Source organism: Staurois parvus, unplaced genomic scaffold (assembly GCF_062004578.1).
Source record: "Staurois parvus isolate SC_StPar_1 unplaced genomic scaffold, SC_StPar_1.0 ptg001207l, whole genome shotgun sequence".
Classification (NCBI taxonomy): domain Eukaryota; kingdom Metazoa; phylum Chordata; class Amphibia; order Anura; family Ranidae; genus Staurois; species Staurois parvus.
Genome location: NW_028319003.1, coordinates 440,794 through 454,237, shown reverse-complemented (window position 1 = coordinate 454,237; position 13,444 = coordinate 440,794). Strand labels below are relative to the sequence as shown.

The 13,444-nt window shown below is 51.4% G+C and overlaps 1 protein-coding gene across 1 annotated transcript; it reads left to right on the top strand.

The window, feature by feature from the left end:
• Positions 1-10,720: 10,720 nt before the first annotated feature.
• Positions 10,721-11,110, top strand: LOC149438194 (olfactory receptor 52P1-like). Its single transcript, XM_089660143.1, has one exon. It carries the CDS (start codon positions 10,721-10,723, stop codon positions 11,108-11,110), a length of 390 nt encoding a protein of 129 aa, XP_089516269.1.
• Positions 11,111-13,444: the final 2,334 nt, after the last annotated feature.

Below are 13,444 nucleotides of genomic sequence, written 5' to 3'. Positions count from 1 at the left end.
GACTGATGTCAACTCTCTCGATTGTTTTTCGGCTAGATTGTGAGCTTGTTGCAGCGGTAAGGATGGATGATCGCAAAACGTTTGCTGAACTTGATTTTGCTGCAAAATCAGCTCCAAGCTGGCCTCAAGGACTGGGATTCTTGTTTATGAACTTGTAAAGGGTGGTTTCAGAATGCTGACTGTGGTTTTGTAACGTTAGAACGAAAAAAAAAAATAACATACCAAAGCAACCGGTGACCAAAAGGCTTGCATTGCTTTATAACTCACACGCTGAAGTTTAGACAAGTTTTCGGAACCAAAACCAAAGCAAATTCTTCTGTAGCACCCTCCTGACCCCCAAAGGCTAGTGGGACCTTCAAGGACAGGGAGGGCTAGCATTTCACCTCTGGGTGTAGTCCTCAGCAATAGTGGAGTTATCACGTACCTGGTGATGGAGGCCAATGGAGAGAGGGCTTCCCTTGCGGCTAGGTTCCAGACTCCCCTGAGAGTGGGACAGCGGGAGTCAGGCCCAAAGTTGCACAGGTGGCCTGTAGGAGTGCTGGTTGGTGGTCCACTCAGAAACACAGCTGGTGCACGGAGATAGGTCTGCAGACAGGAGGCACCTGTGCGTGGTATGCAAGTCCTTCCGGGATTTAGGGGTTTACTGGGTTGTCGGTTCAAGCAAAGATCAGGTACCAGGTGGGAATCAGAGCAGACGTAGTCAGATGGGATAGCCGAGGTCATACACAGAGGAGAGAGAGAGAGTATCCATAAGCCAAGCCGAGGTCAGGTCAGGGGTAAGGCAGAGTAGACAGGTCCAGGAGCAAGCTGAGTGGGTAACAGGAGATCATGGGTCAAGTCACAGGAAACAGGGCACGGGGAGCTAGAGATCATCCAGCAACTAAAGGAAGTGATGAGCCTCCTTATAAAGGCCGTCTGGCACTAGACTGAGGCTGATATGTACTTCTGGGGCCATGCAGAGTACTGGCAGAAATGCCAGATCTTCCAGAACTCCTGCCATGGACAGGACCCTGACAGGAGTATTGTGTACAGAGGGGAACCAGTTACTTTTAGAGGCCAAACAATAGGAGTTTATCGACCCCCTAATCAATACTCCATGGAGAGAGGGTACCCATGGACTTCAGAAAAGGGAACCAGAAGTATTTGAAGTCTTCATGGATAGACAACGATTCAGCTGACCCAGCACTCTGCGACTATAGCTCCTGATGGTAAAGTGCTTGTTGGTTCAGCTGCCAGAACCCTGGGAAGAAGAAACTATACTCCAGTGAGGACCAAGCTTCCGATCCAGGATTCTCAAGGCACTCAAGACATCTGGAGGTCCTCCTCAATCTCCAGGTTCCACAAGTTAGGCCCCATACCCAGCCACATGGTCACCGTCCCCAAAGAGGACTCGACAACTAAACACATGCCCCTCCTAGTCTCTGGTCATCCCCTGTACCGTGTCCGCGGTCTCTGGTCATCCCCTGTACCGTGTCCGCGGTTTCTGGTCATCACCTGTACCGTGTCCGGGGTCTCTGGTCATCCTCTGTACCGTGTCCGCGGTCTCTGGTCATCCCTTGTACCGTGTCCGCGGTCTCTGGTCATCCCTTGTACCGTGTCTGCGGTCTCTGGTCATCCCCTGTATCGTGTCTGCAGTCTCTGGTCATCCCCTGTACCGTGTCCGCAGTCTCTGGTCATCCCCTGTACCGTGTCCGCAGTCTCTGGTCTTCCCCTGTACCGTGTCCGCAGTCTCTGGTCATCTCCTGTACCGTGTCCGCAGTCTCCGGTCATCCCCTGTACCGTGTCCGCAGTCTCTGGTCATCTCCTGTACCGTGTCCGCAGTCTCCGGTCATCTCCTGTACCGTGTCTGCAGTCTCTGGTCATTTCCTGTACCGTGTCCGCAGTCTCTGGTCATCCCCTGTACCGTGTCCGCAGTCTCTGGTCATCCCCTGTACCGTGTCCGCAGTCTCCGGTCATCTCCTGTACTGTGTCCGCAGTCTCCGGTCATCTCCTGTACTATGTCTGCAGTCTCTGGTCATCCCCTGTACCGTGTCCGCAGTCTCTGGTCATCCCCTGTACCGTGTCCGCAGTCTCTGGTCATCCCCTGTACCGTGTCCGCAGTCTCTGGTCATCCCCTGTACCGTGTCCGCAGTCTCCGGTCATCTCCTGTACTGTGTCCGCAGTCTCCGGTCATCTCCTGTACTATGTCCGCAGTCTCCGGTCATCCCCTGTACCGTGTCCGCAGTCTCTGGTCATCCCCTGTACCGTGTCCGCAGTCTCTGGTCATCCCCTGTACCGTGTCCGCAGTCTCTGGTCATCCCCTGTACCGTGTCCGCAGTCTCCGGTCATCTCCTGTACTGTGTCCGCAGTCTCTGGTCATCTCCTGTACCGTGTCCGCAGTCTCCAGTCATCTCCTGTACTGTGTCCGCAGTCTCTGGTCATCCCCTGTACCGTGTCCGCAGTCTCCGGTCATCTCCTGTACCGTGTCCGCAGTCTCTGGTCATCTCCTGTACCGTGTCCGCAGTCTCCGGTCATCTCCTGTACCGTGTCCTCAGTCTCCGGTCATCTCCTGTACCGTGTCCGCAGTCTCCGGTTATCTCCTGTACCGTGTCCGCAGTCTCTGGTCATCTCCTGTACCGTGTCCGCAGTCTCTGGTCATCTCCTGTACCGTGTCCGCAGTCTCTGGTCCATCTCCTGTACTGTGTCCGCAGTCTCTGGTCATCTCCTGTACTATGTCCGCAGTCTCTGGTCATCTCCTGTACTATGTCCGCAGTCTCTGGTCATCTCCTGTACCGTGTCCGCAGTCTCTGGTCATCTCCTGTACTGTGTCCGCAGTCTCTGGTCATCCCCTGTACTGTGTCCGCAGTCTCTGGTCATCCCCTGTACTGTGTCCGCAGTCTCTGGTCATCCCCTGTACTGTGTCCGCAGTCTCTGGTCATCTCCTGTACTATGTCCGCAGTCTCTGGTCATCTCCTGTACCGTGTCCGCAGTCTCTGGTCATCTCCTGTACTGTGTCTGCAGTCTCTGGTCGTCTCCTGTACTATGTCCGCAGTCTCTGGTCATCTCCTGTACCGTGTCCGCAGTCTCTGGTCATCTCCTGTACCGTGTCCGCAGTCTCTGGTCATCTCCTTTCCCCACGGGGCCGAACGACTATCTCATCAAGTGACGTCATCCGAATGCCAAACGAATGGATCCGTTAGTTTCGACATAACATTTTTGGATTCGCTGACATTCGTTGCTGTGTCCATTCAGAGATTTGAATCTCCAAAAATAACATTTTCATCCAAAATAAATTGAGTCGTAACAAAATGAAACGCACACATCTTCTTAGGTACCCCTATCATGGCTTCTTAGGTACCTCTATCCCCCAGGCACCCAAGGGAAAGCCTACTCAACCTCAGACCAGAAGGCCTCGCGAAACACCAATTCAGACCTAGGACACATGTTTTGATGACCATTAAACCAACCAATGTGTTTTGATAACCACTAAACCAATCGAAGTCAAAAGCAGATGCCGGTGTGTGTTGCACATGATCCAATCAAAAGTTGACATCAGATCTAACAGACTCGATGCCCAAATAAAAAAAAAACAGGATCTCACATCTACCAACAGATTTTAACCAGAGCCTAGTAGAATGGTGAGGTTTATCCTTCACCAACTGAATCCTTCGTATCGACTCTGAGGCACTCACTCCCCATACCCACTCACCCCCTCCTACCCCACCCGGCCCTTCTACATACCCTCCTCTAGTTTAAAACCTGGATTGCATTGCTTTCTGTTGCATATTTTCACCCCAACGTTGGGTTTGTGAGACAATAGCCAAGACATTGAGCGTTGTGAAGGTCCCAATGTAACTGATCAATCATGGCTGAGCATGCTAGTGTACGTATGTGAGGGTCGATCGTACTCAGAATCTTTTAATAAAATGCTGAAACTAAAAAAATATATATATATTTATTACAACAATGTAAGTATCTAAAGATCACTCCTGGGTTCTGCAAGCAAAGGACCCGTTTGTCTTCGGTCAGCGCCATGATTGGCATTCTTCGTTTCTACGGCGATAAGGAAATTGTCAGGTGGTGTACGGTTAGGCGACGTCGCAGATTACCGACTTCGCAAAGGTTCTGAAGCTGTGCTGGTCTATTAAATCAGTTTATCGTCTTTTAGACCATAAGTATTGAGGGTGTACATGGTGGCAGGCAGGACCACCACTCCCAGCATTCAGGAGAAGAAGACACCCCCCCAAACCTCCTCCACCTCCTGCCTACTGACAAATGCTGGAGGAGGTAGGGAGCTGATGTGAATAGAGTCTGTACGATTGGGGGGAACTCTGTGGTGATGGGGGGCATCTAATGTAAAGGGGTGATTCTGATGTGATGGGGGGACTCTCATGTATAGGAGGGTCTCTAATGTATAGGGTGGATTCTGCAGTAAAGGGGAGACCTCAGATGTGATGGGTGAGGCTCCGATATGAAGGGGGGCTAGCTAAAAAAGAAAAAAAAAATGTACAACAAGATATGTCATTATCTTCCATCCCCCATAACCAAGGACCTCCATTCCCCAACACTGAGGTCATTAAGTCCCCATAACTGAGGTCCCCCATCACCATTAACTGATGTCCTCTATTCACTATAATTTAGGTACTCCAGCCCCCATAACTGAGGTCCCCCAGCTTCCATAATTGAGGTCCTTAAGCCCCCAAAACTGAGGTCCCCCATCTTCCATAACTGAGGTCCTCCAGCCCTTATTACTGAGCTCATCTTTCAACCATTAACAAGCTCCTCCATCACCCATAACTGAAGTCATCCATCACCAATAACTGAGGTCCTCCATTCCTCATAACTGAGATCCCCTATAGCTGAGGTCCTCCATTCTTCATAACTGAGATCCCCCATAACTGAGGTCCTCCATTCCTCATAACTGAGATCCCCTATAGCTGAGGTCCTCCATTCCTCATAACTGAGATCCCCTATAACTGAGGTCCTCCATTCCTCATAACTGAGATCCCCTATAGCTGAGGTCCTCCATTCTTCATAACTGAGATCCCCCATAACTGAGATCCTCCTTTACCCATAATTGAGATCTCCCATAACTAAGGTCCCCCATCTTCCATAACTGAAGTCCCCCATCTTCTATAACTGAGGTCCTTCAGCCTCCATAACTGAGGGTCCCCATTTTCTATAAATAAGGTCAGGATTGCAGGACTCAGGAGCGCGCTACGTACAAATTGCAGGACTCGGGGGTGCGCTACGTACAAATTGCAGGACTCGGGGGCGCGCTACGTACAGATTGCAGGACTGGGGAGTGCGCTACGTACAGATTGCAGGACTGGGGAGTGCGCTACGTACAGATTGCAGGACTCAGGAGTGCGCTATGTACAGATTGCAGGACTCAGGAGTGCGCTACGTACAGATTGCAGGACTGGGGTGTGCGCTACGTACAGATTGCAGGACTCAGGAGTGCGCTACGTACAGATTGCAGGACTGGGGTGTGCGCTACGTACAGATTGCAGGACTGGGGTGTGCGCTACGTACAGATTGCAGGACTGGGGAGTGCGCTACAAACAGATTGCAGGACTGGGGAGTGCGCTACGTACAGATTGCAGGACTCGGGAGTGCGCTACGTACAGATTGCAGGACTCAGGAGTGCGCTACGTACAGATTGCAGGACTCGAGGGTGCGCTACGTACAGATTGCAGGACTCGAGGGTGCGCTATGTACAGATTGCAGGACTCGGGGGCGCGCTACGTACAGATTGCAGGACTGGGGAGTGCGCTACGTACAGATTGCAGGACTGGGGAGTGCGCTACGTACAGATTGCAGGACTCAGGAGTGCGCTATGTACAGATTGCAGGACTCAGGAGTGCGCTACGTACAGATTGCAGGACTGGGGTGTGCGCTACGTACAGATTGCAGGACTCAGGAGTGCGCTACGTACAGATTGCAGGACTGGGGTGTGCGCTACGTACAGATTGCAGGACTGGGGTGTGCGCTACGTACAGATTGCAGGACTGGGGAGTGCGCTACAAACAGATTGCAGGACTGGGGAGTGCGCTACGTACAGATTGCAGGACTCGGGAGTGCGCTACGTACAGATTGCAGGACTCAGGAGTGCGCTACGTACAGATTGCAGGACTCAGGAGTGCGCTACGTACAGATTGCAGGACTCGAGGGTGCGCTATGTACAGATTGCAGGACTCGAGGGTGCGCTACGTACAGATTGCAGGACTGAGGAGTGCACTACGTACAGATTGCAGGACTGGGGAGTGCGCTACGTACAGATTGCAGGACTCAGGAGTGCGCTACGTACAGATTGCAGGACTCAGGAGTGCGCTACGTACAGATTGCAGGACTCGAGGGTGCGCTACGTACAGATTGCAGGACTCAGGAGTGCGCTACGTACAGATTGCAGGACTGGGGAGTGCGCTACGTACAGATTGCAGGACTCAGGAGTGCGCTACGTACAGATTGCAGGACTGAGGAGTGCGCTACGTACAGATTGCAGGACTCGAGGGTGTGCTACGTACAGATTGCAGGACTCGAGGGTGCGCTACGTACAGATTGCAGGACTCAGGAGTGCGCTACGTACAGATTGCAGGACTCAGAAGTGCGCTACGTACAGATTGCAGGACTGAGGAGTGCACTACGTACAGATTGCAGGACTCAGGAGTGCGCTACATACAGATTGCAGGACTCAGGAGTGCGCTACGTACAGATTGCAGGACTGAGGAGTGCACTACGAACAGATTGCAGGACTCAGGAGTGCGCTACGTACAGATTGCAGGACTCGAGGGTGCGCTACGTACAGATTGCAGGACTCAGGAGTGCGCTACGTACAGATTGCAGGACTCGAGGGTGCGCTACGTACAGATTGCAGGACTCAGGAGTGCGCTACGTACAGATTGCAGGACTCGGGAGTGCGCTACATACAGATTGCAGGACTGGGGAGTGCGCTACGTACAGATTGCAGGACTCGAGGGTGCGCTACGTACAGATTGCAGGACTCAGGAGTGCGCTACGTACAGATTGCAGGACTCGAGGGTGCGCTACGTACAGATTGCAGGACTCGAGGGTGCGCTACGTACAGATTGCAGGACTCGAGGGTGCACTACGTACAGATTGCAGGACTCAGGAGTGCGCTATGTACAGATTGCAGGACTCAGGAGTGCGCTACGTTCAGATTGCAGGACTCGAGGGTGCGCTATGTACAGATTGCAGGACTCAGGAGTGCGCTACGTACAGATTGCAGGACTCGGGAGTGTGCTACATACAGATTGCAGGACTGGGGAGTGCGCTACGTACAGATTGCAGGACTGGGGAGTGCGCTACGTACAGATTGCAGGACTCGAGGGTGCGCTACGTACAGATTGCAGGACTCAGGAGTGCGCTACGTACAGATTGCAGGACTCGGGAGTGCGCTACATACAGATTGCAGGACTGGGGAGTGCGCTACGTACAGATTGCAGGACTCGAGGGTGCGCTACGTACAGATTGCAGGACTCAGGAGTGCGCTACGTACAGATTGCAGGACTCGAGGGTGCGCTACGTACAGATTGCAGGACTCGAGGGTGCGCTACGTACAGATTGCAGGACTCGAGGGTGCACTACGTACAGATTGCAGGACTCAGGAGTGCGCTATGTACAGATTGCAGGACTCAGGAGTGCGCTACGTTCAGATTGCAGGACTCGAGGGTGCGCTATGTACAGATTGCAGGACTCAGGAGTGCGCTACGTACAGATTGCAGGACTCGGGAGTGTGCTACATACAGATTGCAGGACTGGGGAGTGCGCTACGTACAGATTGCAGGACTCGGGAGTGCGCTACGTACAGATTGCAGGACTCAGGAGTGCGCTACGTACAGATTGCAGGACTGGGGAGTGCGCTACGTACAGATTGCAGGACTCAGGAGTGCGCTACGTACAGATTGCAGGACTGGGGAGTGTGCTACGTACAGATTGCAGGACTCGGGAGTGCGCTACGTACAGATTGCAGGACTCGAGGGTGCGCTACGTAAAGATTGCAGGACTCGAGGGTGCGCTACGTACAGATTGCAGGACTCGAGGGTGCGCTACGTACAGATTGCAGGACTCAGGAGTGCACTACATACAGATTGCAGGACTGGGGAGTGCGCTACGTACAGATTGCAGGACTCGGGAGTGCGCTACGTACAGATTGCAGGACTCAGGAGTGCGCTACTTACAGATTGCAGGACTCAGGAGTGCGCTACGTACAGATTGCAGGACTGGAGAGTGCGCTACGTACAGATTGCAGGACTCGAGGGTGCGCTACGTACAGATTGCAGGACTCAGGAGTGCGCTACGTACAGATTGCAGGACTCGAGGGTGCGCTACGTACAGATTGCAGGACTGGAGAGTGCGCTACGTACAGATTGCAGGACTCAGGAGTGCGCTATGTACAGATTGCAGGACTCGAGGGTGCGCTACGTACAGATTGCAGGACTCGAGGGTGCGCTACGTACAGATTGCAGGACTCGAGGGTGCGCTACGTACAGATTGCAGGACTGGGGAGTGCGCTACGTACAGATTGCAGGACTCAGGAGTGCGCTACGTACAGATTGCAGGACTGGGGTGTGCGCTACGTACAGATTGCAGGACTCAGGAGTGCGCTACGTACAGATTGCAGGACTCGAGGGTGTGCTACGTACAGATTGCAGGACTCAGGAGTGCGGTACGTACAGAAGGAGCTGTTGTTGGAACAGTAGAGCGCCTGTGCACACCCCCCACCCCTCCCTTCTCTGCTCTCATAGGGATACTGCAGGGAGGCTCTGTGCTCTGGGACCCGGGAGAGGAGCGCCATCACCTGTACACACAGGAGCTTGGCCACAGCAGTGAGCGACAGGTAAAGGGCTATCGCCTAAGGTGGCTGAACTCAGTTCTGGCACTTTGTGGCCGAGATAAAGCCATGGTGTCACCCCCTCACTCCCCCATAGTGACACCACTGCTTCTTCCCATTGCTGGATTATCTCACTATTACCCCGCACCCATCCAAGTTCATCTGCTGGTACATCTGGTACATCTACTGGGATAGAACCTTGGGATCTCAACAACGGGTCTCTCGAAATGTAAATGAAGAGCTACGGAATCCAAAAAGAGTATTTTCTGCCGATGAGACCAAGTGTAGAGTTCCCTCAGACGAGACCAAGTGTAGAGTTCCCTCAGACGAGACCAAGTGTAGAGTTCCCTCAGACGATGCCAAGTGTAGAGTTCCCTCAGACGAGACCAAGTGTAGAGTTCCCTCAGACGAGGCCAAGTGTAGAGTTCCCTCAGACGAGGCCAAGTGTAGAGTTCCCTCAGACGAGACCAAGTGTAGAGTTCCCTCAGATGAGCCCAAGTGTAGAGTTCCCTCAGACGAGGCCAAGTGTAGAGTTCCCTCAGACGAGGCCAAGTGTAGAGTTCCCTCAGACGAGGTCAAGTGTAGAGTTCCCTCAGACGAGGCCAAGTGTAGAGTTCCCTCAGACGAGGCCAAGTGTAGAGTTCCCTCAGACGAGGCCAAGTGTAGAGTTCCCTCAGACGAGGCCAAGTGTAGAGTTCCCTCAGACGAGGCCAAGTGTAGAGTTCCCTCAGACGAGGCCAAGTATAGAGTTCCCTCAGACGAGACCAAGTGTAGAGTTCCCTCAGACGAGGCCAAGTGTAGAGCTCCCTCAGACGAGGCCAAGTGTAGAGTTCCCTCAGACGAGACCAAGTGTAGAGTTCCCTCAGACGAGGCCAAGTGTAGAGTTCCCTCAGACGAGGCCAAGTGTAGAGTTCCCTCAGACGAGGCCAAGTATAGAGTTCCCTCAGACGAGACCAAGTGTAGAGTTCCCTCAGACGAGACCAAGTGTAGAGTTCCCTCAGACGAGACCAAGTGTAGAGCTCCCTCAGACGAGGCCAAGTGTAGAGTTCCCTCAGACGAGACCAAGTGTAGAGTTCCCTCAGACGAGACCAAGTGTAGAGTTCCCTCAGACGGCTGATATGTTCACCAGATGTCAGATAATTGGTGAGAAAAGCGAGAATATTCCTTAAGTTCGAGGTGAGGAGGCGGATCTGATCTCCTGATAATAGGAAACCTGAGTCACTTTTCTTGTTTTTGTTTTCCCTTTCTATATTTTCTTCTCTGAGCCGATAACCCGACCCAAGCCTGGCATTCATCCTCATTTGTTTCTTTGCCAGCCAAAGCTGGGGGATAGAACTCACTCTACAAGAACATCCAAAATTTGTTGTTTTTTTTTCTGTAAATGTCCAGTAAAAAGTATTTCTAATTAAAGTTCGATGTAAAGCTTTTTTTCCGTTTCCATTTCTCCCAATTTGAAAGGGATCACTATCGTCGGTTCTAGTGAATAGATCGAACGTTTGTTTTCCAGACATGGATCCATCAAGACATAGTCTACGCTTCTCCAGGGGTCACGAAATACCGACCCCTCCTCACTCTTCCCCTCTTTGCCATATACATGGTGATAGTGACTAGCAATTCTTTGGTTGCGTTGGTCATCGTGTTGGAGAAAAAAAGTCTACACACACCGATGTACGCACTCATCCTTTCTCTCTTGGCCACCAATGTTGTGTACACCATGGACATCACACCCAAGAGGTTTCTAGGACTGTTTGGCCTGGACCAGATCATCTCGGCTGGCTGTTTGGTTCAGATATTTCCTGTAGGCTCTAGCCCAGGGGGTCTCCAAACTATGGTCCTCCAGGTGTTGAGGAACTGCAAGTCCCATGAGGCCTTGCAAGACTCTAGCTCATGGCAGTAGACAGGTCCCTAACCATCAGCCAGCCGCTACATTACCGTAAAATTCTTTTGACGCAATTGATGATTCACTTGGCAGTCAATGGAGTGATCCGTAATGGTTTGGTTGTACTCCCCCGGGTCATCATGGCTGCCCAACTCTCATACGGTAAGTCCAATGTCGTCCATCACTTCCATCGTGAAAGCACATTGCACTTCAACATCGGCTGTGGCCAGTCCAGAGCCAAGATTGTAGGAACATTAATGAGGACACGTGGTGTGACATCGCCATCATCTTCCTATGTGAAAGCCCTTCGCACAGTCCTGAGGGTTGCGTTGGGAATGGCTCAGTATAAAGCCCTTCATACTTGTCGCACCCACTTGGTGGTCATCCTCCTAGTTTAAGGCTGTCACGGGTCCACCCACACGCCACGCCCACAGCGACTAGCTAACCGAGGCGCTCACGTGCGTCCATGACTTGGGGTTAAGAGGGAATAAAGGGGACTTAACTTTGAATATATAAAACCATACATAAGATCAGCCATGATACTTTCACAGCCCGCACTACCTTTGGCTACCACCAGAGGGAGACTCCACTCCAGTCCAGCTGGCTGACCACACACTGGAAGATACAAATCTTACATACAATCTGGTGCACTGATTAGAGTTGAGGAGCAGCTTAGCAATCACACCCTTCTAGGATTCCTCCAGCTATCCTACAGCTTGAACCCCGGTGTTAATCACTCTTCCACTGTTCACACACCCCCACACCAGACACACCCCTCCCCCACACACACCCACATCAGACACACACCCCTCCCCCACACACTCCCACACCAGACACACCAAAAAAGGTAGCCTGCCACCACCCAACAGTTTATCCGCAGAACGGTCTGCTGGGACACCCCACACACACAGATCTCCGTCTGGCCAATCTGTTACCTTTTACAATCTGCACGCAATCTTCCCACACACAGTGCAATTGCATACAGATTGGCAATGAGCTTCACCGAGCATTTAAAGGCACTAAAATACAATACAATCTAATCTCTCCAATCTAATCTCTCCAATCTAATCTCTCCGGAGATATGAGCCCGAGCTTAAATACACAGAAGTCACTAATTAATTTTAAGATTTATTTTCCCAAAATGGGCGGAGCATAAAACATGCACAAAATATAAAAAGTTACGGAAATACAGAAAATACAAAAAGACACACAAATGACTAATTACTATAAAATAAAAGGGAATAAAAGACAGAAGTAAAACTTTACCAGGATTTACCCTGCGACTGGAGCAAGTCAGAGAATCAGCAATCCGTCAGTCGAATCGAACCGGCTCCATACGCATTACCAATGTCCCAATGCCCGTGTACTCCTTTTATGGGGATATGGACGTAGACGGGACATTAGTCTTTGGCCAATTGACCCTGGGGGGGTGTTCCTGTACCCGCCCACAGGATGTTCAGGGTGCTGACCTGCCCAAGTTCAATCGGTCTAAGACCGGCTTGAAACACCAAGTTGGGAATTGGATTTCCGACACCAGCGCATCAGTCCGATCGCGACAGTACCAAACACCATTTGACTGTCACACTCCAGCGCCACTTAACCATTCCCTGCATTTTCCTGGCCTTCTACCTAAGTCACAAATATGATTTTTAGGTGTCGATGTAACCTACAGAGCGCCCTACAAGAAGGGAGTATGTTCATCTCTCTGCAACTAATATTTCAGCTTTTATGAGATGAAACATTCCCCTTTTGATGGATGGATATACCTTTAGCTTCCTGCTGTCATGAACCCGAAATGTCTGGAGCCACTTCCTTTAAACCGGTTTCACCAGAAGGTGACAACCTTACTAACACAAAGGTGTCACATCTCTGAAGCCGGGCTTTTCAGCCTAATTGATGCCTCTGTGTCTGATTGAATACATCCTTAATGACAATGGAATGTCCCTCCAGGTACAATTACATATTGCTACTGATCACATCTTATCTACTCAAATCTGTACATTTACGTCACATGCATGTTACATCATGTCACACGTACCTTACAAAGGCTCTGGATTTTTAACAACCTTTTTACACCTTCCGAAGAGCTCCACCTCCTACAACACACAGAATATCTGCAGTGCCATCCACTTTCTATTCCCAGCAATGGCCAATCCATTTGTCTACGGTGTATGGCTGGAGGAGATCAAGAGCAGCATATGGAAACACTGGGGGGAGAAGAAAGACGTCTCCAATAAACACGTGGACCAAGGGGGCTAGCACTTCTGTTACTTGCTCTATACACTACCTTTCATGTCTGGACTGTGAGCTCGTGTGGACAAGGTGCCCTCTCTAGTATTTCATGTCCTTTGTTGGTGTATCATATCATGTCAATGTTCTTGTCATGGTGTGGGGTCAGAGACCAGTAGCTACAGCAGCAGACCAACCAACAGGATAGGTAAACAAACAGGTCACCCTGGCAGATGATGCTGGCTCACCTGAGGTGCGGGATCTAAACACTAACCGGTTTTCCCCAGAGCTCCTGATGGTGGAGATGGATTTGGCTGCGTGTTAGCACCAGGTCGCGGTCCTCAGGATCACCCCACCAGCAAGTGAGCAAGCCGGGGTCCAGTAACTGAGATGGCAGGTTGGGATCTAGCAGAAGCGGAGTCAGTAAACAAGCCAAGGGTCGGTAACAAGTGTTAGCAGGTTGGGATGAGGCAGAATCTTAGTCAAGGAACAAGCCAAGGGTC

Coding starts and splice junctions, on each gene's coding strand:
- LOC149438194 (XM_089660143.1), top strand. CDS start 10,721: ATGGCAGTAGACAGGTCCCTAACCATCAGCCAGCCGCTACATTACCGT.